The sequence below is a fragment of the Syngnathoides biaculeatus genome, chromosome 2, assembly GCF_019802595.1.
Source record: "Syngnathoides biaculeatus isolate LvHL_M chromosome 2, ASM1980259v1, whole genome shotgun sequence".
Taxonomy (NCBI): Eukaryota; Metazoa; Chordata; class Actinopteri; order Syngnathiformes; family Syngnathidae; genus Syngnathoides; species Syngnathoides biaculeatus.
This window is the reverse complement of record NC_084641.1, coordinates 11,559,824-11,583,766: the sequence shown is the minus strand read 5'-3', so window position 1 is coordinate 11,583,766 and position 23,943 is coordinate 11,559,824. Positions and strand designations below refer to the sequence as shown.

Sequence of the window (23,943 nt, the reverse complement as noted above, 5' to 3'; positions counted from 1 at the left end):
GAGATATTACTGAGCCACTTCGCTTGCCGTTTGCTCGACATTTCTTCTGTTTAGGGTCCTTGGTGCGTAATTATTTTCGGAAATCGGAAAAACCGTCTGTTCCCTTCTTTGCTGAACTTGTTATAGGAGTCAATAACACAACACGTGTGCACCATCGTCTCAGAAGTCAAAAAGCATCCTATGTAATCTAATGTAACCAGCGAAATGAGACCTCCCAATATGCCGGCCAGAAAAATTTGAAAACGGATGTGACGTCACCTGCAGGTCACCTCTTGCCCCAAATCCTCACTGGTCACTTCATTAGGAACACCTTCACGTGCTAATGAGAGCCAATACGTGAACAAGTTTTGATGAACCTCTCCAGAGAAATATTAAATTTCTTTGAATTCGAGAGGGCGACACAGTGGCTCAGCTGGTAATGCGCTCTGAGCTCTGAGAGTTCTGTGGTCCCGGGTTTGATCCCGGACCCGCCTGTGTGGATTTTGCATGTTCTCTCCGTACTTGCATGGGTTTCCTCCGGGCACTCCGGTTTCCTCCCATGTCCCAAAAACATGCAGTAATTTCAGACTGTAAATTGCCCCTAGGTGTGATTGTGAGTGCGGCTGTTTGTCTCTCTGTGCCCTGCGATTGGATGGCAACCAGTTCAAGGTGAACCCCCCTCGTGCCTGTTGACAGCTGATTTGATAAGACAGACCCCAGTAATTGTTGGTGATTAAAATGCTGATCTTTTATTCTCCGATCCCAAAAATACAAATGATAGAGCTCAGTCTCCCTATCCAAAGATTGTATGCTATCCTCCATGAACCTGAACAAAACTTTACAGACTGACAAACCAGCGAAAATATTGGTACCATACCATTATTAGTTTTAAATTTAAAAAAAAAAAAGCAACAACATCCTCTCTGCACCACATTCGGTGATTTGTGTTACTGAGTAAATTAGAATTATTGTTGACTTCTTTTTAGAGATATTATTGTTGTGTTCAACTTTACCTTCATCGTAATATTTCACATAGCAACAAAAATTAACAGAGATCATTATCTGTTTTTGTGAGTGGTTTTATAATGAATAATACCCATTCCAATAGATTAATTAATTTTATTATTGTCAGCATACAGATAGACTGCTTATTTCAGAAACTGCCATACAATATGTTTTTTTAAATATGGCAGCCGATTCTTTTTCAATATTGTTGATAACCGTTTGTGTCCTCCTCTTCTAATTCGACAATAGTGTTGTTGCAGTGGTGCAGAAGTGTCAACTATCATACATCCATTATTTAAAATAAAACAAATCTTTTAAGAATCCAAACAGGAAAAATTCAGACGTGACAACGTCACGTAGCAAATTGTTTCAAAAATACAAAATAACAACAAATATCATAAAAACACTTTGCAAATTGTGTACTGTTGTACAGTACATGACTTAGCTACAATACAGGGACGGGCAGACACTTAATACAAAAATGCAAACTTGGGATGATGCAGCGCAATGTCGCACACAACTGGAATTGGTCACTATCAAGTCATCAGCTCTTGCAAGATTGCAAATGAAAGACGCCTTTCCTCAGCTACTTTTTTTCCACACTCAGTTAGTAATGTCACACAGTTATGAAGTCAGTCAGTTGACATGCTTGCTGTCACTCCCACCAATAAAATAAAATAATGAAAAAAAGCTTGAACAGTATTGAAGCTGTGACTGAAGGACTGCTGTAGGCGTTTCAATTGCCATTTGACTGAAATCCTCTATTGTGGCTTGTGCGCCGACTGATTGAGGTGTCTAGTTATGAGCGGCCAAGAGCTTCATTCGTCGCTGACTCTCGGTCAAACACTGGACAATCCTTTGACCGGGTCTGCCAATGAGATCCTTCACTTGGGTCCCACTGCTGAAGGCTTGCTTGTCAGAACTTGCTCTGATTTAACACTTTCTGTGGGTGTTCTGACCTTGCAGGTCAGGGAGAGAAAGGGTTGGATCCCTTAAACAAGAACTCCACAGTCTGAATCAACATTCAACTCAGCCAACATGCTGATTTCTTTTCTTTCTTTCTTTCTTTTTTTTGTATTGAAGAGTTTAACAGAAGCGGCCAGAACAGAACAGTAGATGATGTCTCACCAGAGGATTACCTCAGTTCTGATGACAAGTACGTTGTTGAGTGTGGCTTTCACACGCACAGTACAAATGCCATACTGTATGTATGTGTGTGCGTGCTCGGGCCTTTTACATACTTAAATGGAACGTGCTAGATTCTGACTTCAGGTGCAACTGTGATTTCCTGACTCAGCGTCTGTCATGTAATGAGCATCTGCACCCCCATGCCAAGTGCCACACGTACTCATGGATCCGTTTCACTCGAAAGGTGTGGTAATAAGACCTTTAGTAATTATGAAGCCACAAGAAAATAAACATGCTGAGGTATTTTTTCAACTGTAGAGTGTGACCTTTGAGATTGAACTGAATACAACTCGGGACGCTACTAATATCAACTAAGGAAATAATGGAAAATGTGTCAAATATATATATTTTGAAATAATTGATGTCAAGTTACAGATGCATTTAATGCATGAATCATAATGAGAATTTAGCCACTGTGAAAAGGGAAATGTAAAAACAAGAGAACACTGTACCTCAGCTTAAAGCGACGACATGTACAGTACGGTGGAGTTGGAGTTACAATGAACTACTCTGGAGGTAACTTCAAGTGTGATCGTCATTCTTCTCTTGTAAATAAGGCTTTTCATTTGTTCTCAAGAAAATCCACACAAAGTTCTTTCATGCCCGCTCACGTCAGATCTCAATTGTTTCCCATGATGTGTGTTTTTGCCTAATTATCCTCTATCAGCTGTTAATGTTTCGCACTGTTTTTTTGTTTATTTTGAGTCTCTCTCTCTCTCTCTCCTCTCTCTCTCTCTCTCTCTCTCTCTCTCTCTCTCTCTCTCTCTCTCTCTCTGACACACACAAAATCTTCTGTAAGTGAAATTCTGTTTTAAGATGCTTTTACATACCATCATGTGCATAGTGACTGTGTTGACTGTTATATCTGTCCTTATTGTTGCTGTCCAGTTATCTCAGTCATTCTTGGTGAAATTTCAACCGACAAACAGATGGCCTCTCCTGAAAAATGCTTTGATAAACTTGCAAATTCATTTTTCCACTGATGTTACCAACGCGTCCATGTACTGCGCAGTCCAAAAACCACGACGCCCCCTTCACCATACTTCACAACTGGATGAGGATTTGATGGTGGGGTGTTGTATCTTTTTTTTTTTTTTTTTCTCCATACATAGCGTTGCGTGTTGTTGCCAAACAAAACAATGTTGGTTTAATCTGGGCAGGGCAGGTTAGCAGTGTTTAAACAACACCTCCAATCGCATATGTACATGTGATTAACCTTTTAATGCAGACTTGAAACCTAACCTAAAGCAGACCTTCCCTCATTACTTCATTGTTAGTGGGCGTTTCTTGACAATGTCTTTTTTACCCTAGGCTTAGCGGATACAGCACAATATCTTTCTATGGCATGATGAAAAAAATGTTCAAGTGCCTGTGTAATTGTGCAATAAAGGCCACTTGACACAACATTGTGATAGACGATGAATGTAGTGTATTAACACACAATTTCAGTAACTCATCTAAAATAGTTCAATAAATGTTCATACAAACCAAAAAAATAATGCCATTTGCTCCTCTTAAGCTTTACAGTCTGTTTTAAACTTTGTCCAGTTCTATCCCTAATTTGTCGACAGGAACTAAATTGTTTCGACTTCTTATTGTGAAGGGATTAGTCAGTTTCTGGAGACCAGTCATAGAGTGGAGATGACAATCTGGCTAATAACGGGCTAAATTCTTGACATTAGGCCAGAACCTTTGTGGCACTTTAAGTCCTTGCTGGCATTGCAGCTTGAGAGAACTTACAAAGTGTACAAAGTACACAATCGGGTCTATTCAACATTTGTGCAAAGTGTCTCAAAACTTTACTTTTGTAAAGTACCTGGATCAAAAATGGAACTACATTATGGATTGCAGGCCTAGTTAGAAGAAGAACACCTGTCTAAAATGTGTTTTCATCAAAGTTTTTTAAATTGATCAAAAGAACATCTAGCCAATTTACATTATACTTTAGAAAGAAAAAAAAGCAAAAACTGTATATATATATATATATATATTGTGGTCATTTTGTCAATTAATTCTTAACATAAATCTTTGAATGGTTCCATCAAACTAGATTGAATATGTTTGTTGGTTCACAGGGGTAAGACAAGCCATCACAAGCTCACATAATCGTCATATTTGATCTTCGACATAAAGTAGACTAAAGGGAGTTTGAAATTGGATACCCTCATTTGTTTTCTCTTTCAGGCGTGGTCACCTTTCGATGAAGATAAAATACCGGATGATGTTCACCACTATCATACAAACGAAAACCTCCCCAACTAGGATAAGCATAAATTGCCAAGTTGCTCAGGGCTGGCTTTTAATCTAGATGTGGGGCTAATATCTTTAGAGGTCAATTACAGGAAGACTTCATATTGAAAAACAAATATACAGGATATGGCAAGTTGTCATTTTACTCCACCTTGATTATTTTCTTTGTTTGAACAAACGTGTTACTTGATACATACAAAAAACTTACCAAGCTTCGCCTGGTCCGTATGTCTTATTTGAAGTGAATCCCTTTTCTTTGACTTTTTAGTTGCTGTAGAAGGGTTGCTTTCATCTATTTTCTACACTGTCAATATCCTGCCAAGTGGACCTTCCTGAGAAACAAGCAAAAAAAAAAAAAAACATACAGTAAGGCTGACACTCATCAACATGACCGGACGGAAGACAATTTCCCAGGAATCAACCGAGAAAATAAGTTGGTGTTGACTCACTGACTGCAATGTCCAAAGAAGATGAAACTGCTCCATGTTTTTTTTTTTAAATTAAAAGTCTGAACTTTCCATCTTACTGCATAAACAAGCATGATGTTCAGTTCTTACATTTGCAGTGTATATTATTCAAAAATGGGGGAGAAAAAAATAGTTATGGGCATATCTTTTAACGTCAGTGGTCTTATGAATGGAATGTGTGTTGTTGTGTTAAAAAGCTGCAGGAGGGATGTCTGGAATGTTTTTTATCCAAGCTCAGAAGTCATTGTTGTGATGTGCCTACTCAGGAGACTGTGCAATTGTTTCTTTGTTTGACAATTTCCTTAATGGGAGGGGAGCAGTTACGACCTGCATCCTGCTCGAAGGGAACTTCGTACGCAAAATTGGTCATAGTACCTCATATCGTGCTTTATGAATTTAAAGTATCGTACTGTGTACATATTACTTTTACATTCCCAATGCTCAAAAATCTTGAGTTCTGTAACATCTGCTTTTGATGTGGCTGTTTTTACGAGAATATTTTGTTTCACCTTCTTCTGTCGAACGTCACAACAAAAGGTCCATCCTTCCATCCTTTTTCTGTCATTCGGGTTCCCGGTGAGGTGGATCCTGTCCTATTTGATCACAGGAAACAAGAGTACACCTTGGACTGAACCAACAACCACAAGAAGTGATGTTTCTCTTATGATTTACAATATTTTTACACCAATTACACAATTACTGTGTATGTATTGTATGTCCACTGACTGGTAAACAAACCCAGCGAAATTTAAGACAGCAAGGTGTACCACAAAAAAAAAAAAAACATCAACGCCCCCTTAAAAGGTATGTTCCACACTTCGATTCCAAAAAAGGTCCAAGACAAGTACGAGGAAAAGCTTTGTGACTCTTGTTTTCATAGTAATTATAAAGTTGTGTTAAACACATAATATTATACTGGTATGGATCCATCCAATCTGTTTTTGAATCACACCTTCCAGTCATGATTTACACTGACATTAAAAAAAAAAAAAAAAATCCAGATACAATTGCAACTCTACAAGGTGGCGGCAATAGATTATAGGACAAAACTGAAATCTGCGCTTGTTGTTTTAATACTGTGCTTTTTTTTTTTTTAATGGCAGCGGTTCCCTTGTACTGGCATTAGTAGTGATCATTTTGTGATTCCCCATTCATTTTTACTTTAGACAGCAACATCAACGAGATGGTTGCTTATTTTAATATGTGCCCTTCAGCCAGGTAATGTTTGCGCAACTTGTCCAGACTGGAAAATATGTCCTTGTTCTTGGTCCACCACAGCAGCCGGTTTTGCACGGTGTGAATTTGCGGTGTTCATCACTGAGTTCTTAGTGTGAAGTGGAATAATTCCCAACAATTCCTGCTGGTTCTTCTTCTTTGGCTCTCCCTCAGTTACCAAAGCTGTGCATTCAGAATTAGAAGACAATTTCAAATCAAATAAGGTGATGGACTCACACAGCATACTCATTTGTTTCTCCAACCATCTCTGCCTCTTGAAAATCAAGTGATTTGTGACCAGTCAACGACAAGCTTTCGACGTCCTTGTAGAGCAGTAAAGTCAACAAGTTGACAGTCTGCACAATACGTAACATACTGGACATTTTAATTTCCCCAATGAGTTATTCTTAAGCGTCCTTGGATCCCTAGAAAAGCTACACAAATCAAAGCTACGGTGATGACAATGACAATTAAATGTTAATATTGGGATATTTGGGGAGCACGATGGCGTGACTGGTTAGAGTGTTAGCCTCACAGTTCTGAGGACAAGAGTTCAAATGCCAACCCCGCCTGTGTGGGTTTTCTCTGGCCACTCCAATTTAAAAAATATCCCCAAAATATGCATTAATTACACTCTAAATTACCCCTAGGTGTGATTGTGAATGCGACTGGATGTTTGTTTCCATGTGCCCTGCGATTGGCTGGCAACTGGCTCAGGGTGTAACCCGCCTCCTGGACAAAGATTGCTGGGGTAGGCTCCAGGATTCTTGTGACCTTTGTGAGGATAAGAGGAGAGATGGACTATTAACTGCTTTGTACTACTGCCAGAAATCTCCCCACAACCCATTGTATTTTGCCATATTTGCAAAGTGGTGAGCATTGGTTATTGTTGTTTTTGTTTTTATTTCAATGTCTAAGGTATTTCCTCAAGTATCTAGCATTTCACTGGCTTGCAACCCAACCCAATAAATTCTTTTATGAGACTCCTGATCATTTTTACAAAGGTTCTTTCTCGGTGATCAGGAATGTGATGTGACGCATGTCTTTATCTCCTGGCATAACTGTAAGAGTGACAAGTCCCCCTTTTGAACTTACAGAAAGTATGTCACCCGGCTGACTAAATGGGATCGAGAAACAGCTTGAGTAATTAAAAGATGTTCCTCAATCCTGTAACTGTGACGAATGTCACATGTCCCTGCATGTCATAAGGACAAAGCGCAACTTGAGGACATGTAGGGGAATATTTGTTTTCAGATTCATATATTCCAAAAACAAAGGATTTTTAGAAAAAAAAGGAAAGCTTTTGAGAATAGAGTCGGAACGAAAGTATACTAATTGAATATTAAAACTTTATTCGGTTGACTTTATGACCTTTGTAATTTTACTTGGGTGTATCGTATATAACTGTATTTAAAATGTTATTTTGTATTGTGTAAAACAAAAAAGTCTGAAAGTCTCAAAAGACAAGGGATGATGCTGTTTTGCCACTTATTACTTACTGACTCCATCTGTCCTGTGTAGCTCTCTGTTCAGTTGTAAATACACGACGCATGACCATAAAGATATTAAGTACTGTACTCAAAACCATGGGTTGTGCTTTGGATTTACCAACTTAGGAGAAACTGTAAGGAACAAAGGCATGCTAGAGGCAGTGCTGCGGTTTAGGTTTAGGAAAAGGAGGAGGTAACGGATGGAGAGGGGGAGGGGTCTGAGGGGCGGACCTGAGGGCCCAAAAGGTTTATATAGTTTAGCGGCTTCCCCTCTCTCTCTGCCTTGTGTCTGTGAGTTCCCATTTCAGCCAGCCCAGCCTGCGCCTCTCGCTCTTGAGTCTCTCCAGCAATGATGCAAACCTCCAAGCAAACTACATACTCTGTGCACACCTCGTCCGGTGGCAAAGGCTCTGTGTACAGGGCCCCCACCATCCACGGTGGGGCCGGCGGGAACCGTGTCAGCATATCATCCAGCATGCGCGGTGGGCTGGGAGCGGGAATGGGCCAAATGGCAGGGGGCTTCTCCAGCAGCATCCAAGTGTCCTCCAGCGGGGGCAACATTACGGGCAACGAGAAGTTCGCCATGCAGAACCTCAACGACCGTTTGGCCAACTACCTCGAAACTGTCAGGACCCTGGAGCAGGCCAACCAGAAGCTGGAGATTAAGATCAAGGAGGCCATGGCCAAGAGCGGACCCGACTTCAGAGACTACAGCAAGTACCAGGCCATACTGGATGACCTGAGGAGGAAGGTGAGGACAGATTTGGGTAATGTACTTTTTGTCATTTACGCAAAAGCCGCATGGCAGGTCGGATGAGGTGAAGAGATCATAAGTGAAATGAATGAATGAAACCCAGAGTCAGACATTAAATGAAAAGAGAAGTAGTGAGTGTTATTGAGAGAAAAATATTTCAGGAGTCAATGCTAATCACCAGGAGCGAATACTTGGCAGACAGTGTAGACTGGCCTCCTGTGGGTCCGTGGCAAAAAGCCCCCCACCCCACCTTTCACCTCCCGTTCTTCTGTGGGCCAGGAACTGGGGGCTGGACCGGAAGCAGTATGGCGAAAGATCATGAAAGGTCAAAGAGGCCGGAAAATGAGGAAAAATAAAACAAAAAGTCCCCAGGACCATAGGCATCAGCTGCATGATGTGAAATTATTCTTTTTTTTAAATCATTGCATTGTGTATCGACTGATTTAAAACTGATTAAAAAAAAAACTTTCAACATAAAAAAAAGCAAATCAAGAAATTGAACGATTATGAAAAAAGCTTCTACTTTTTAAGAACATAAAACAATTCAAAAACGTCTCAAAAAACTGCATTATAAATCCCACTACCACTGCAATTTCTCATTCACACCTTTGCTTTCAAACATTCCAGTTACAATATTTCTTTTGAATTACTCATCCATCTAGAAAAGGTCTCACTGCAGCAAATAGAATAGGTAACAATGGGATCTTATGTATATTGTACACAGTATACTGGAGGGGCACAAACAGCTTTGGGTCAGAATCATAGAAGTATTACATTTATTAAATTCAAATGCTATCGTTTCTCTTAACATACTAAAATATTGTACGAGATCATTTTTATAAGAGGGTACTATTCAAAGGATCACATTTGTCAGAAATATGAAAACATTTTCTATTTTTCTGTTGGTGGAAAGCAAAAATTATTTCAATGTTTTCTTCCACTCCCATTTGGGAAAACTCAGACTCTAACGTCAGCAGGTATCACACGCCGCAAAAGTCAACGGCCCATTGCAGACACACAGGCACAAGCATTAACTCCCAAGCACACACTCTGACCCCTATTCCGACCTCCCCCATGCAAATCACATGCCCCCATCCTGTTGGCTTATGTATCCTGTTTATCAGCAGGCCTGACAGCAGTTGACTTCGTGGCAGTCTCTCATTGGCTCTTGGACCTTTTCACCTGGATGTCCTCCTACGCATTTATCTATTTTACTCTTTTCTAAAGTAAACAGTGCCTTCTGTTCTAATGTACACACACGGTCAGTAACTCAAGTGCTGCTCTCACTTTAAAAAAAAAAAAGTTGTGCTTTTTCCCCCACACCTAACTTTAGAGGTTGTACATTTTGTTAAAACACTACAATGAATTTGAACACAAAGCTATGCCATCCTTAAAAAAAAAAACTCTTTATAGTTTATTATTTAAAAATAATACACTACAAAGATGAATAATGCCTACGGTATTTAGTCTCGCTTTGGTAATTACTATCACATTTCTTGAAAGAAAATAGCTACAATCTCCCTAGGATGCGATAGCTAACTTCTAGTCTTGTTTGTGTTAGCATAAACATTTAGCTTGTGACAGTAGTCAAGCAAAACAACAACTAAATTTATTAAGGTCAATATTCAAATTGTTAATGTACTGTACAATGTTGGTCAAGAGTCCTTGACGATTGGATCAATATTTGTATATTACATTTAAAAAGAGTTAATTTGCAAATAGCTTTTGCGTTTTGTTTCTCTCGTTAAGGTAATATGTATGAATGAAAATATGTACCGTACTACTTAAAGGCAGTCCCCATTCTTTTTGTTTTGGAAAGGCTTCTAGCATGAATGTCAACAGATACCTTTTTGTTCCACCCTGTCATCGGTTTTCAATTTCAATAGTGTTCCTCTTTTGTCACCCTGATGCAGGTGTTTGATGCCACCATGGACAATGCCCGCCTGGTCCTAAGCATTGACAATGCTCGCCTGGCAGCCGACGACTTCAGAGTGAAGTAAGCCGCGCTTGTTTGCCGCAATGGGGAACCTGAAGCCAAACAGCTGCAGGCACACCCTTTTTGCTGAATGGCTCCAAGGATGAATACAATCCTGTCATGATCATGATTGTTTTGTAATGATAAATCGTCACTTTTACGTCACCATTGCATTTGAGTCCTAAATTAAACACCACTGGAGACAGATGGCTCCTGTATGTTAGCATAATATACTATTCATTTAATGCTAAATTGTCAGCAATTAATGTCAGGTGAGCAAAGTGGGTCCAATCTCTGAATTTGATGCATTTCATCAGTCTTTCACGTAGACAATAACTAATATGTCATGAATAGATTCGAGTCAGAGCTGGCTATCCGCCAATCCGTGGAAGCCGATATTGTTGGTCTGAGGAAGGTGATTGATGACACCAACATGAGCCGAATGAACCTTGAGAGTGAGATCGAAACCCTGAAGGAGGAGCTCATTCACCTCAAGAAGAACCACGACAATGTGAGTACAACTACAGACATCCATTTTTTCTCAAAAGTATGCCACAGACCTGTCCATATAAATGGATATATTTATAAACATTGGACTACCCCATTTTGCATTTTCTTCCAACTTCTGACAGTCTAAAATTACCTTGTGTAGTAAACATTTTGACACTCTAGGACATTTTAACATTGAAAAATGTTTTCCAAGTTTATTTTGGGCAAAGACAGAGACCTTCTGCGAACTAAAAGCAGAAATGAATATTGCCTTAACCATAGTTGTGAACATAATCTTGCACAAAATATCATCTGACACAAATGATCCAATGCACTCTGGAAAATAATACTTTAAAAAGTCAAGCAGAAATGTCCCGTAAAAGGCATTTCAAACATCGGTACCACATTTGGGTGGGTGGAATGGTGGACGCATGGTTATGATATCCACCTCACAGTTCTGGGGACCTGGGTTCAAATCAGGGTTCTCCTGTGTGGAGTTTACCTGTTCTCCCCACGCCAGCGCAGGTTTCCTCCCAAATCCCTAAATCATGCATCCTAGGTTAATTACCAATTCTCAATGGCCTGTAGGTGTCAACGTGAGTGCGAATGGTTGTTTGTTTGTATGTGTCCTACGATTGACTGGCGACCAGTTCATGGTGTACTCCGCCTCTTACCCAGAGTCGGGTTGCCTGTGATCCTGATGCGGATAAGCGGTTCAGAAAATGGGTGGATGGATGGATGGATGGATGGATGGATGGATGGATGGATGGATGGATGGATGGATGGATGGACGGATGGATAGATGGGTGGTAGCGAACATGATGTGTGGGTTTTACTTTGATAAGAGAAAAAAACAATGATACAATACATATCTTGCCACAGACAAAAGGTAAAAGACAATAACTCAAGAAGCCTGGAATACTATTAGGACACCCCATGCATATTTACCTCAACAATGCATGAGATTATGTTTGGAAGATGCAATGTTCGGAATGTGTTACAGCATGTGTTTACAGAATACTCTATTTCTGCATCTTTCAGGAAGTACTACTGCTTCGTAGCCAGATCGCCCAGTCAGGAGTCCACGTAGATGTTGACGCTCCTAAAGGACAGGACCTCGCTCAAATAATGGCAGAGATAAGAGCTAAGTATGAGAAGATGGCACAGAAGAACCAAGATGAACTGAAAGCATGGCATGAATCTCAGGTGAATTATATAGAAAAAAATAATAATAATAATAATTGAGAAGTCGGGCAAACCCACTGCATTTGATATGTTATGCACAAATCTTGATTTCAGATGACAGAAGTGCAGACCCAGGTCACTGTGAACACAGAGGCCCTGAAAAATTCCCAGACAGAATTGAATGACCTACGCAGACAGCTTCAAACCTTGGAGATCGAGCTCGAGTCCCAAAGGAGCTTGGTGAGAAACACTTAGCCGGCACACTTCACTGGTCTAAACACAACGCTTATCTCAGCTCCCTGAAATGCACAACTCAGCACCCACACATGGACTTTGTTGGCATAAGCTTTACACACGGCTGACCCGTCGCTATGGTGCTCCCATCAGCCAGCTGGCTTTACAGTTTTCACGTGTTAACCCCTTTGCTTTGTATCCCTTCCACTTTTGCAGAAAGCATCCCTGGAAGGCACGCTGAGGGATGTGGAGATGCGCTTCAACATGGAGATTGAGTCCCTCAACAGCATCATCCTGAGCCTGGAGGCTGAACTGACACAGCTTCGTAACAACATCCAGTTGCAGACCCAGGACTATGAAAGCCTGCTCAACATGAAGATGAAGCTGGAGGCCGAAATTGCAACTTACAGACGGCTACTCGATGGAGGAGACTTCAAGTGTGTAGATTATTTCATTGAAAAAACATGGGAATTAGGGCAAAGGAACTGATGTTTGATATTTTCCTGGTGTTTTTCTCTCTCTCTCTCTCTCTCTCTCTCTTCAGGCTTCAGGATGCGCTGGAAGATCAGAAATCAGTGAAGACCAAGGTCATGACTGTGACACAGACCCTGGTGGATGGCAAGGTTGTGTCCTCCAGCACAGAGACCAAGAACCTCTGAAGACCAGAGGCACTCATAAAACCTTTGCGGCAACAATAATAACAATAAACGCAATTTGGCCGAAGCTGATCTTTTGCTCCAATTGGCTAATTTCTTAGTTAAACTAACCCTTAAACTCTAATACCACTGCAGTGATTAACTTCATATGCTTTGTCCAACTCTCCACGCACAGGCTGATTAATTGGAAAACTAGACCAGAAGAAAACAATATCATCTATTATTTATTTCATCATAGGCATTCTGCTATTTATGTTTGTATGCTGGCCTGCAGATGTCTGCTCACATTAGGAGGTGAGCTGAGGGATGTTTTAAAAGAAAGTAATACAAGGGCCATTTTATTACAAGTCATCACTTTTTTGACATCCTTTTTTTCTGTCTAGTTAACTTGCTCTGTCTGTTGTGCTGTGAGGTTCAGACAATAAAGTTCATTCCAGGGATTTGTGCATTTGTCTTTGTTTTTTTTTTTTTTGTTTTACTTTATACAGGAGATTAATATAACAAAATATGACATAAATATTAGGGCTGGGACTCAATTAAAAAAATGCATCTGATTAATGAGAAAGTTTGTAATCAAGGTATGTCAGTCGTGTAAAAACAAAAATTTTACAAAGCAACATGGTATAATTTTAATGGATTTTATTGGACAACTGAATCAAATAATTGACACAAAGAGGATTATTGTCCGCTCTGGAAATTAATTGCATTTCAATAAAAAAAAAGTAGAAAAACTAATAGAAAGATGTATTTTTTCAATTAATTATTCACAAATGTGTTAAAATCCCACCGCTTTTAAATATCCATCAATTTTCCTCCACTTACCCGAGTAAGGGCTGGGGAAAATTTGAAGTAGATCCCATCTGAATTTCGGTAACAGCCTACAGTACACCATGGATTAGTAGCCTCAAAATCACAGGACACAAAGAGACAACCATTTACAGCTCATCTTCACGGCTATGAACACTGAAGAACAATCCATGCTGGACATATGTACATACATTGCTTTTCAGTGTTTATTTAGTGTCAATTGAGTTTTTGAATAGATAAATCTGACATATACAGGTGGCGGGGACAAAATCTCATTTCAACACTTAACGGGAACAATGAACAATTAGGCGAGAAGTCAGGACATTTCACAGCTAAGATGAGAGTATGATTTTCACGAATTAGTGAAGTTTTTTGACTCGTTCAGCAACCCCGCACACCAATTGACTAACATGCATGTTATATGGTGTTCATTTACTAATAAATATGATGGAAACAATACAAGCTTTAATTAATTGCGCTGGGATCACTCATAACACAGGCTGCGCCAACATATCAACTGACACGTTCTTACCACTTGTCAGTAGCCCTGGCTTGCTCATTTTCCCACATCTTGTCTTGCCCTTTTCTGTCCTCTCATCTGTTTCTCCTGGTTAGTTATTGCATGATCTCTCTGGGTGTTGATGACTGTTGTAATGTTACTTTGTGTTCAAATGTCTGGACTGTCTCTGTGTTCTATTGTGGTTCTCAACTCTAATCCTCTTTTTCACTCATTCCCTTTGTCTGCCCCCCCCAAACCTTTTTTGTCCAGTGGCATTTTTAATAAACAGAATGAAATTTAAAAAATCAAAGTACCAGAGGGAGTATTTCAAATTCCCCTGTTAAACAGCAAAACAGTTCCAGCACAAAGGCATACATTCGGCAAAGTCAAGCAGTTGAACAGGACACGTTTAAAAAAAAAACAAAAGTTAAAAACACATTGCATAGTACATACAGTAGATATCCCCATTTTCAATGTTTACATTTAAGTTCAGTACTCTTCGGTAACATATAATCTATATCTTCATTGGATATCGGAGTGGATTCTTTAATTACGGGCTGCCGACACTCACTGTGGTCACTGCTATTGAGCCTTGGGGCTATAATGTTGGACAAAGTCACAACTGTTTTTGCTGAAGCAAGCTAAGATGTCTGCTGTACTGCGTCATCAAGTGAAACAGTCTCGGTTTTATGTCCAGAGGTCAACTGCGTGGGCCAGTTACTGTGTGGATGTACTGCTGTTTAAAATAAAGTGGCAAGTTTTCAGTAGCTGCTGAAATGGTCCATTTCCAATCTTTAAATTTTTCTTTTATTGTTTGGGGGGCAGGGGGACGAGGGAGTCCTACTATGATTGGCTGCCTGCAAAGACAAACCTGTTATGCACTAAACAACCAACCTCTTTAAAATTGATGAGATTGGTCCCCAAGCATCCTTCTCGGCTGAGCAGAAGGGGGAAGGGGCAGCAGTGCACGTGTGCAAAGGTGAGACGAATGCACTGATAAGGAATAGCTAGACCTCTCTCTCACTGGCCTGGAGACTAGTTTGGAAACCTGATGGCGAGTCAAGTCCTTGCTGATTGAGGAGACGGGTCATGTTTTTCCTTCTCACCCCTCAAGAAATTCTGTTGTGTACGACTGATCCTCAATAAAACTTGAATTAAAATGTGGGAAAAAAAAATCACAAAGGAAACTCCAAAACTCCACTGTGGTAAATTAAAACTGTACTGACATAAAGTGGATGCAGATTCTCCATTCATTCCAACAGCCAAATAGGACACACACACACACACAGACACACAAAGAGGGGACACGTCAGAGATGTCTTCTGTCGACTAGCCGGGTCATGAGGGTAAAATGTGTTTTGAAAAAATTCTCTTGATAGAATCTCAAAAAATTATAAAGATGACAGGAGAAAAATGAGGCCTGGAACACCACATTTTACGTTAACGTTGCAGCAAAATGTTATCCTAAAATATACAACTATTAGTCTTACAAATTCCCTTGAGAGACTTTATTCGCTAATAAAATGAGTCAAAATGAAATTAAGCATGGGTCTTTGTTTTGTTTTGTTTTTTACAGTACCTCGAATATAAGATGTCATTAGATTAGATTGTGAAAATGAAGATGAGATTTTGTCTATGTAACTATCTTTCTCACATCCGTTTAGCTGTGATTGTAATCATAGAAATCACACTTACAGGTTAGTTAGTCAACACATTCAGTGTGAAAATGTCACCACACCTTGTCTTTTACAGTCGACACTAAAGTGCGTGTTGCTCGGACAAAGTCTGCACAGAATAATTAAAGGTGAAAATGCAATATAGATTGGAGAGGAGTGGCGTGAGGGAATATGGCTTTCCACAATGATATATAAGACTCCAGCAATCTCCTACGGCTTTACTCTCTGGGCCAAACATTTCTACCCAGGACGCTTTTGCTCAGGCAACAATTGGCCATGGAGGCCCTGATTAGAAAACGGAACGCCAACATTTTGTCTGCCCCCACTGTGTACGGCGGGGCAGGTGGCCGTGGGACCCAGATCTCTACTTCCACCTCTGGCTCGCGGGTTGGCAGCAAGTCCAGCAGTGGGTATGACTACCAGTTCTCAGGGTTCAATAAGAGAACCCTGGTCGTGGAGAATGAGAAGTATGCATTGCAGCAACTGAATGACCGCCTAGCCAGCTACATGGAGACCGTGAGGAGTCTGGAGAAGGCCAACAGCAAGCTGGAGATCAAAATAAAAGAGGCCATTGAGAAAAGAGGCCCACAGGAGAGGAGAGAGTACAGCAAGTACAATGCTGTCATTGCAGATCTGAGAGCAAAGGTGAGACAATTCAGCATTGCTATGCTGTGCCATGTAGTTTCTATTGGACCAATTCCCAATGCAATTGGTCATGACTGACTGGTGAACAGTTAAGGGGGCTGTAATTTATATAAATAAAAGGGGGTTAAATTCCTGCCCCTGCTATGGAATAGAAAATCGAGAAGTAAAAGGAGTCTTTCTTTTTATTTTGAAATCTTTTGCTTGAACTCTGGCAAACATTGTACTGTGGAGATATACCTCAGTGCCATCAGTGGAACATAATAATGTATGTATCTATTTCTTATTTTCTTATCTATGTTTTCACAAATGTCTACCTCCTAATCCAGATCTTTGTATTTATGTGGAGTTGATTGACACCAGAAACAAGATAACCCATTTTTCATTCATTTATTCATTCATTTTCCGAGCCACTTATCCTCACAAGGGTCGCGGTGGTGTTGGCAACCATCCCAGCTATCATTGGGCAGGAGGCAGGGTACACCCTGAACTGGTTGCCAGCCAATCGCACGGCACATAGAGACAGACAACAGTCGCAATCACAATCATACCTAAGGCCAATTTAGAGTCCCCAATTAAAGCATGTTTTTGGGATGTGGGAGCAAACCGGAGTGTTCGGAGAAAACCTAGGCAGGCACGGGGAAAACATGCAAACTCTACACAGGCGGAACTGGGATTTGAAGCCCAATCCACATTACAGTGAGGCCAAGGGTCTTCAGTAAAAGTTGCGACACCATGCTCCCACCATTCTCTTTTCATGAGTTATTCAGTATGACCCAACTTGGGTTGTTTTCTCACCTGCTTAATTTTAATAAAGTTAACACCATAATATATCAATGTCCAAAATCCTGAGGATTTCATCACAATGGAATGAATGACAAAGTCCACCTTTTGTTTCAGATTCTTGATAGGATTAAGGGTAACATGCAAGTTGCTATCTCCCTTGACAACGCCCGCTTGGCCTCAGATGACTTCAAGATCAAGTGAGGATTTGAGCTGTGTAAACAGCAGGGTTCCCATTTGGACTTCTATGAATAAAATGTCTTCTGCCCCTTGTATCTCTCCCTGTGTGTCGTGTTGTCTTGTCTCTCTCCCGCTTTCTTTCTCAATAGGATGGAGTATGAGATATCCATGCGTAAGACAGTGGAGGCTGATGTTGCAAGACTTCGAAAGCATCTGGATGACACCAACGTGGCCCGTCTGTACCTGGAGAGTGACATTGAAACACTGAAGAATGAGTCAATCATCCTTAAAAAGAACCAAGAGACTGTAAGGGAGCACCAACAGCAGAACATTCCAATTCATCCACCCAATTCAACCACCCAAACATCATTATAACAAAATCAGAATCAGCAATGTCTGACACACTCGGATACAATCCTCCGATTAACATGAGCCCCCACATCAATCAATATGTGACATGCAGGCCATTAAGACATAGAAATGGGAATGCAGATCATCCCTGACCTTACACTTTGTTCAAGAGGAATGGTTTCAGTTTGCTCTTAAAAAAGTGAGAGTGTAAGCCTCCGGGACCCAATCAGGGAGCTGGCGCCACAGGACAGGCACTTGATAACCAAAAGTTCTAATTCCATTTCTATTTTTACAAATTCTGGAGACCACAAGTAAATCTGAGTTTTGGGAGCAAAGCACTGTGCAGTAGAATATTGGTAGGACATCAAGAGTAGTTAAAGCTATCCTGGTGCTAGATCTTTTCGTGCTTTACAGCCCAGCAAATCTGATTCTAAATTTGATAGGAAGCCAGTGTAGCGGAGCTAATACTGGGGAGACATATTTTCTTCTTATTCTAGTGAGTACTCTGGCTCGAATATTTTTCAATGTTTGGAGAGTCTTTAACAACTTGCTGTAGCAGCTTGCTAGGTGAGAATTACAGTAATTGAGTTCAGAGGTCACAAATACATGTACTAGTTTTTCAACAGCAGCGAATCTCAAGTACTTTTGGATTTTTTTTTACGTAACGCAAGCAAAAGAATTCTGTCTTTGATACTCTTTGTTTGTGAGTGCTGAATGATAAATCCTGGTCATAGCTAATACGGAGGTTTGTCACTGTGCTGCTTGGGGTATCACTAGCAACTTTGCCTCCGAGTTCATGGGTGCCAAAAACAATGGACTTTTCCGACCTGTCAATCACTCGTATAATCATAGCCAATCAGATAGCTGCATTGTCGTAACCCCTGGCTTGACACGCCCCTGCCGCCACGTTGTCCCACAAACAATCTTGGTTGTCAGTAGCGTGCGCTTAGAAAAGTTAGTTATGAAGAAAATGGTCCTCAGATGCGCTTGGGGAGCGTGCAATTCTGATGAAAGATATCCTGCTAAGTTACAAGGGGCTCAGTTGATTCATTTTCCAAAGCCTAAAACACAGTTGACAAAGTGTCTACAATGGACACCTAAATATTGTTAGTTTGTACAACTAACTAATATCAACAAACACAAGGCTGTATGTTCAAAGGTTAGTGAGGGAGAAGTATCTTCTCTGGGTTTGACTGAATTATTATCAGTGCTTTATACATTGCAGGAGAACAACTTTTACTTTGCTAGTGTATCACTGACCTGCTAAATGAAGTGTGTAATGTTTTATGCCGAAGAGTCGGGTTAGTGATATGTAAATGCGCGATGTCATGCAAGAGAAATGTCTATTTGCCTATTTGTATCACATCAGACTTCTAAGACTGGGTTCGATTACAAGCCAAGTCAAATGAATACAACCACTCACTTATAAAGATTACAACGATATTAGTCGTGATCTTTCCAAGTAAAAAGTGCTCACCCTGCTTTACATGAGAAGTACGATTCCAGTATTTTATCCTGTTGGATTTCAATATGACGTTAGTGAGGCGTCAAACTTTTTTGCATCGATCACCAACATTTCGCTGTAACTCTGACATTGCATCCTGCTCGTTCCAAAATCTTAATTCCGTGTACATATACTGGCATTTAATAGTTGAGACCGCTCTGTAGAACTCTCTTGAACAAGTCTGATGCATTTGGCAAAAAACATACCCCAAAATTATCTGGCGTACGAGAGATAGAGAATCGACTTCAAACCTGTTCTGTTCTGTCGCCATTTTGGCGCCATTAGAAGGGTCCATTGTATTTTATCATTACTTTTCACTCTTATCTGAATTTAATAGAAGGAAATTTTCAGTCTGCCAACTTTTGAGCATGCCTGAAGATTGGTTAAATGTTTGATTACCTTAGCTTTCAAAGATAGCTAGAGTTATGTGTCATCATCATATTTATATTTACACACTGTCTCTTTTTGCCTCTCTCTGTCGCTATCTAGCCTTTCTGTCTCTCTTTCTTTCACCCTCTCACTCACTGTTTCTATCATTTTTTGACTCCCTAACCCAACTGGTCGAGGCAGAGGCCCACCCTGCACTGATTACTGGCTCATCTCCAGGTTTCTTCGCAAGAGTTATTTTCTTGCCTCTCTTGAGTCAGGACTGTGGTCTTAACCTTTCTCCATGTGTAACGTGCACCAAGATAACGTCTGTCTGGATTTGGTGCGATATAAATAAAACTGAATTGAATTGAAAGATGCATTTGACTGATTGCACATGATAGTCTTAGCTCAGGAAATCACTCCCTGTTTATTTCCCTTCCAACAGGACATTGCTGAATGGCGTGCCAAGATCACTCACGTGGGAGTCCATGTGGATGTTGATGCCCCCAAAGGCCAGGACTTAGCCAGGGTCATGGAGGAGATGAGGTCTAAGTACGAGAAGCTCATACTGAAGAATGCAGAGGAGGTCAAATCATGGCATGAGTCCCAGGTGCTCAGAATGATTAGTTTGAGAGACTTTCTAGAGTGCTGTTGGTATGAACTCTGTCTATCGTCAATATTGTGCACAGATCAGAGAGGTGAAGGTTCAAGTAACTGAGCAGACCACAGCCGTGAAAGAAGCCACAATGGTACTGACAGAAACTAAGAGAAAGTATCAGACATTAGAGATTGAACGGCAATCGGCACTGAGCCTGGTAACGTTTGTCCTAACTTCATATCACGACAAAGCATTTGAATGCTAGCAACATAACTGATCAATGAAATAACCTAAACAATTTTCAATCAGTTACAGACCCTGAAATCCACACTCCGGGACACTGAAATGCGCTACAACATGGAGATGAACAATCACAATGTGATCATTCTGAAGCTACAAGAAGAGCTCACTCAGCTCCGTACTGAGATCCAGCAAAACAAAAGAGATTATGAACACCTCCTCAATATCAAAATCAAACTAGAGGCTGAGATTGCTCAGTACAGGCGGCTGCTTGATGGAAAGACTTAAAGTAAGTTGGAGCAAGTATAGCAAGATTACTCAAAACCTCATTACAGTTCAGAGAATAATCAAACTAAGGGGGGATTTGCATAATTCATTAACAGCTATAATAAACTGCAATGTTGTTTATTTCTCCAGACTTGAGGAGGCCCTCAATAAGAAGGAGGTCGAGACCAAGGTTGTGACGGTCACTCAAACTCTGGTGGACGGGAAAGTGGTGTCTGAGAGTAAGGAGATCAAATTTGGTTTGGTGGTGGATCCCTAAAAGCTGAAAGAATTAAAAATACACCCACATTGAGGTGCACTAGCATACCTGTATATCATTTTAGGGTGAATTAAAGGAATTAAATATTTTCAAACAACTTCAGGGAAATTATATTTAAGAATCATCAGGGTGATATCTGGGTCCTCACAATATCAAATATCCCTCAATCTGTAGACCCCTTGCATCCTCTGACCAATATGGAAAAATCCACACAATAGAAAAATAGGCACAGAGGCTTCATGTCTGGCTTCCTGCCAAAATCGCCCGAATTGGCACTGAATTAAGTACATTCTTTTTGCGTCTGAAAAATGTACACTCTGACCTGGAGTAATTCAAACATGGGCAGAAAGCCATATTCCCATGCCTTGTTCATATGACTTATTAGTCCTGCGCACTAACCTCTTTTGGAATGTCATGTATAATTGAACAATGGAAGATATTTTACGGCAAATTAAAAAGCTTCTTTAGACCAAACTCATGCTTCGTTACTATTCCCTGACCTAATTTAGAACAACAACAACAAAAAACAACTATGAACTTTGAGCGAAAATCGGTCAGGAACCTACAGCTCTCGAGCCACATGTGGCTCTTTTGAGGACTGCATCTGGCTCATGATGAATCTTAGCTGACATTTCTTAATATGACAAATATAGAATAATGCCACTGATATTTTTAAATAAAACATTACAGAAATGATGGGCTCCAGCACTCCTGCGATCCTCTCCTGCGACCCTTATGAGAATAAGCAGCTCAGGAAATTGATGAATGGATTACAGAAATCATAGTGTGAAAAATGCTAAGAATATAAATCCTGCATTTTAATCTATCCATGCATCCATTTTCTACCACAATGCTAATGCTAGCCAATTCCGGCTGTCCTTCTGGGTAAAGCAGGGCAAAACTCTATTTTCACTGGATAATGCAGTAGCCTACCCAGGTAGTTATGGCCAAAGGATAGTCATACTTTGGTGTGTACTGATTGGGCATGGTAAGGGAAATACAGAAAAGAATAAAAGTAAATTGCAATCTTAAAAAGATGGGACTGCATCCACCATTTAGTTAATTGACACAAAGATAATTTTCTATGAGAGGATAATCATGTTGACTGTTACCCCTGTCCAAGAGAGGTGTTGATTCATGCTTGTGAAAATTTTGTATAGCCACTGTCATAAATTGACAGATCCTTCCAATTTTGGCTAGGCTGAAAGAAGTTGGGCAGACTAATTGGAGATGAAGAGAGGGGATTCCAGAGAAGAGGAATGGGGGAGGACTAAACACATTTAGGAGATTGATGAGTGGATAAGGACCAAACCAAAAGGACCCAAGGGAATAACTATTGCATGCCTGTAATTCTTCAGCAGCCCCCATAACAAATGGGTTGAACAATACCTCAGTTCCCCAATAGAGAGCGAGGAAAAGGATTTATCACTCCTCAAACCAGCAGCAGAGGGCTTGCCATCACCGGGTTTTTTCACTTTAGTCCAGTACTGTATTGTATTGTATTGACCAGTACAATAACCACATTGTAGAAAGGTTATGTCCTATGGAGGGACTGATGAAGTTGAACGCCTCATATAGTCTCAGTCAGAATTCAAGCAGAAGTCGCACATAGCTTCAAACTCCAGGGTTAGTTTAAAGGCATTGTTCCAGAAAATGTTGGTTAAATTACAAATCGTATATCCTTCGGGGATTTCAAATTTAGAGATGTTATTGTTTTTACAAAGTAGCAAAAAGATAAAATCATTTCATGTCAATGTTGCATGGATATTGCATCACTTTCACTGCAAGTTACTTCTTAGTTGTTTTTTAGAGCGAGTTTTTAATGGTACCATTTGAAGCAGCTTTGTAAGAGATTATCACTGGCTGTGAGTACTTATATAAACAGTTTAAATTAGACTTCAAGAGTTTCCTTTGTTCAGAAATCTCTTCAGGATGTGACAGGCCAGAGTCCAACTGTGTAAAGTGCTGCTGTTTCATCTCAGCCTCCTTTTTCTGCAGTAAAACAGTTAATGGGCTTAGCCCAGACACACACCATGAATCAACTCTTCTTACTCTCACTGTCACAAAATCAAACACACATCATCTTTCCTTCTGGGCTGCACATCTGCTGGGTGTGAGTCATAGAGTCAGACACCCGATTCATTGAGACTCCTCCCAGTGAGGGGAAGGAGGATTGAGGAGGAAGAGGGGGAGGAGGAGTGAGGGGATGGATGGAATAGAGAGGTTCCACAGACAGGAGTGTTGTAAAAAAAATGAAGTCCAAGTAAACAAATTGGAGCCATGATGAGGTAACACTCACAAAAATAATCTAGTGAAGCAGTTTTATTTCGCACAGTTAATGAGCTGCATTTGATAAGTCCGACAGACTACTTAAAGGAAGTGTTTCGTAATCAGAAACCAATCCACGAGCTCATCCTTTAAAAATGTAAGGTCCATCTTAGACACAACAAAGAGTGGAAATACTCATGTGACTATGTGAGACTTCATATAAATGGTGAAACACATTTGAAAACATGTTTTCCGACAGGAAAACTTACTTTCAACAAAACTGTACAAGCCTGACTTTTATGCATCAATGTTTAGTGGCTCACTTGCCTGAATGCAGGCAGCGTGGTTTCAATTCCCCCTCGGCGATATTCTGAATGTATAATGTTTCCTGTATCTATATACCGTATTCCGTGTGATTAAATGGCAACCAGTCGAGAGTGTAGTCTGCCTTCTGCCAGCAGGGATATGCTCTGGGTGTCACGTGGAGGTTTTTGAGGGCAAGGGAGGCAAGGCAAAACATGGAGGACCCAAGTGCGGGGAGGCAAGGCACGAGTCCAGGAATATCCCAAACTGTTTTGATTTCCAAAAAAGGCAA

The 23,943-nt window shown here is 40.5% G+C and overlaps 2 protein-coding genes across 2 annotated transcripts; both read left to right on the top strand.

Annotated features, from left to right (window-relative positions):
• The first annotated feature begins 7,869 nt into the window (after nt 1–7,869).
• On the top strand, nt 7,870–13,327 carry LOC133507909 (keratin, type I cytoskeletal 18-like). The gene is made up of 7 exons (XM_061833490.1): nt 7,870–8,345; nt 10,262–10,344; nt 10,678–10,834; nt 11,854–12,018; nt 12,112–12,237; nt 12,448–12,668; nt 12,776–13,327. Exons 1-7 carry the CDS (start codon nt 7,944–7,946, stop codon nt 12,888–12,890), a joined length of 1,269 nt encoding a protein of 422 aa, XP_061689474.1. The 5' UTR covers nt 7,870–7,943; the 3' UTR covers nt 12,891–13,327.
• Nucleotides 13,328–15,950: 2,623 nt separating this feature from the next.
• Nucleotides 15,951–22,829, top strand: LOC133507915 (keratin, type I cytoskeletal 18-like). Its single transcript, XM_061833500.1, has 7 exons — nt 15,951–16,514; nt 17,412–17,494; nt 17,624–17,780; nt 20,144–20,308; nt 20,388–20,513; nt 20,606–20,825; nt 20,954–22,829. The coding sequence occupies exons 1-6, from the start codon at nt 16,146–16,148 to the stop codon at nt 20,822–20,824; spliced, it is 1,119 nt and encodes a 372-aa protein (XP_061689484.1). The 5' UTR covers nt 15,951–16,145; the 3' UTR covers nt 20,825; nt 20,954–22,829.
• Nucleotides 22,830–23,943: the final 1,114 nt, after the last annotated feature.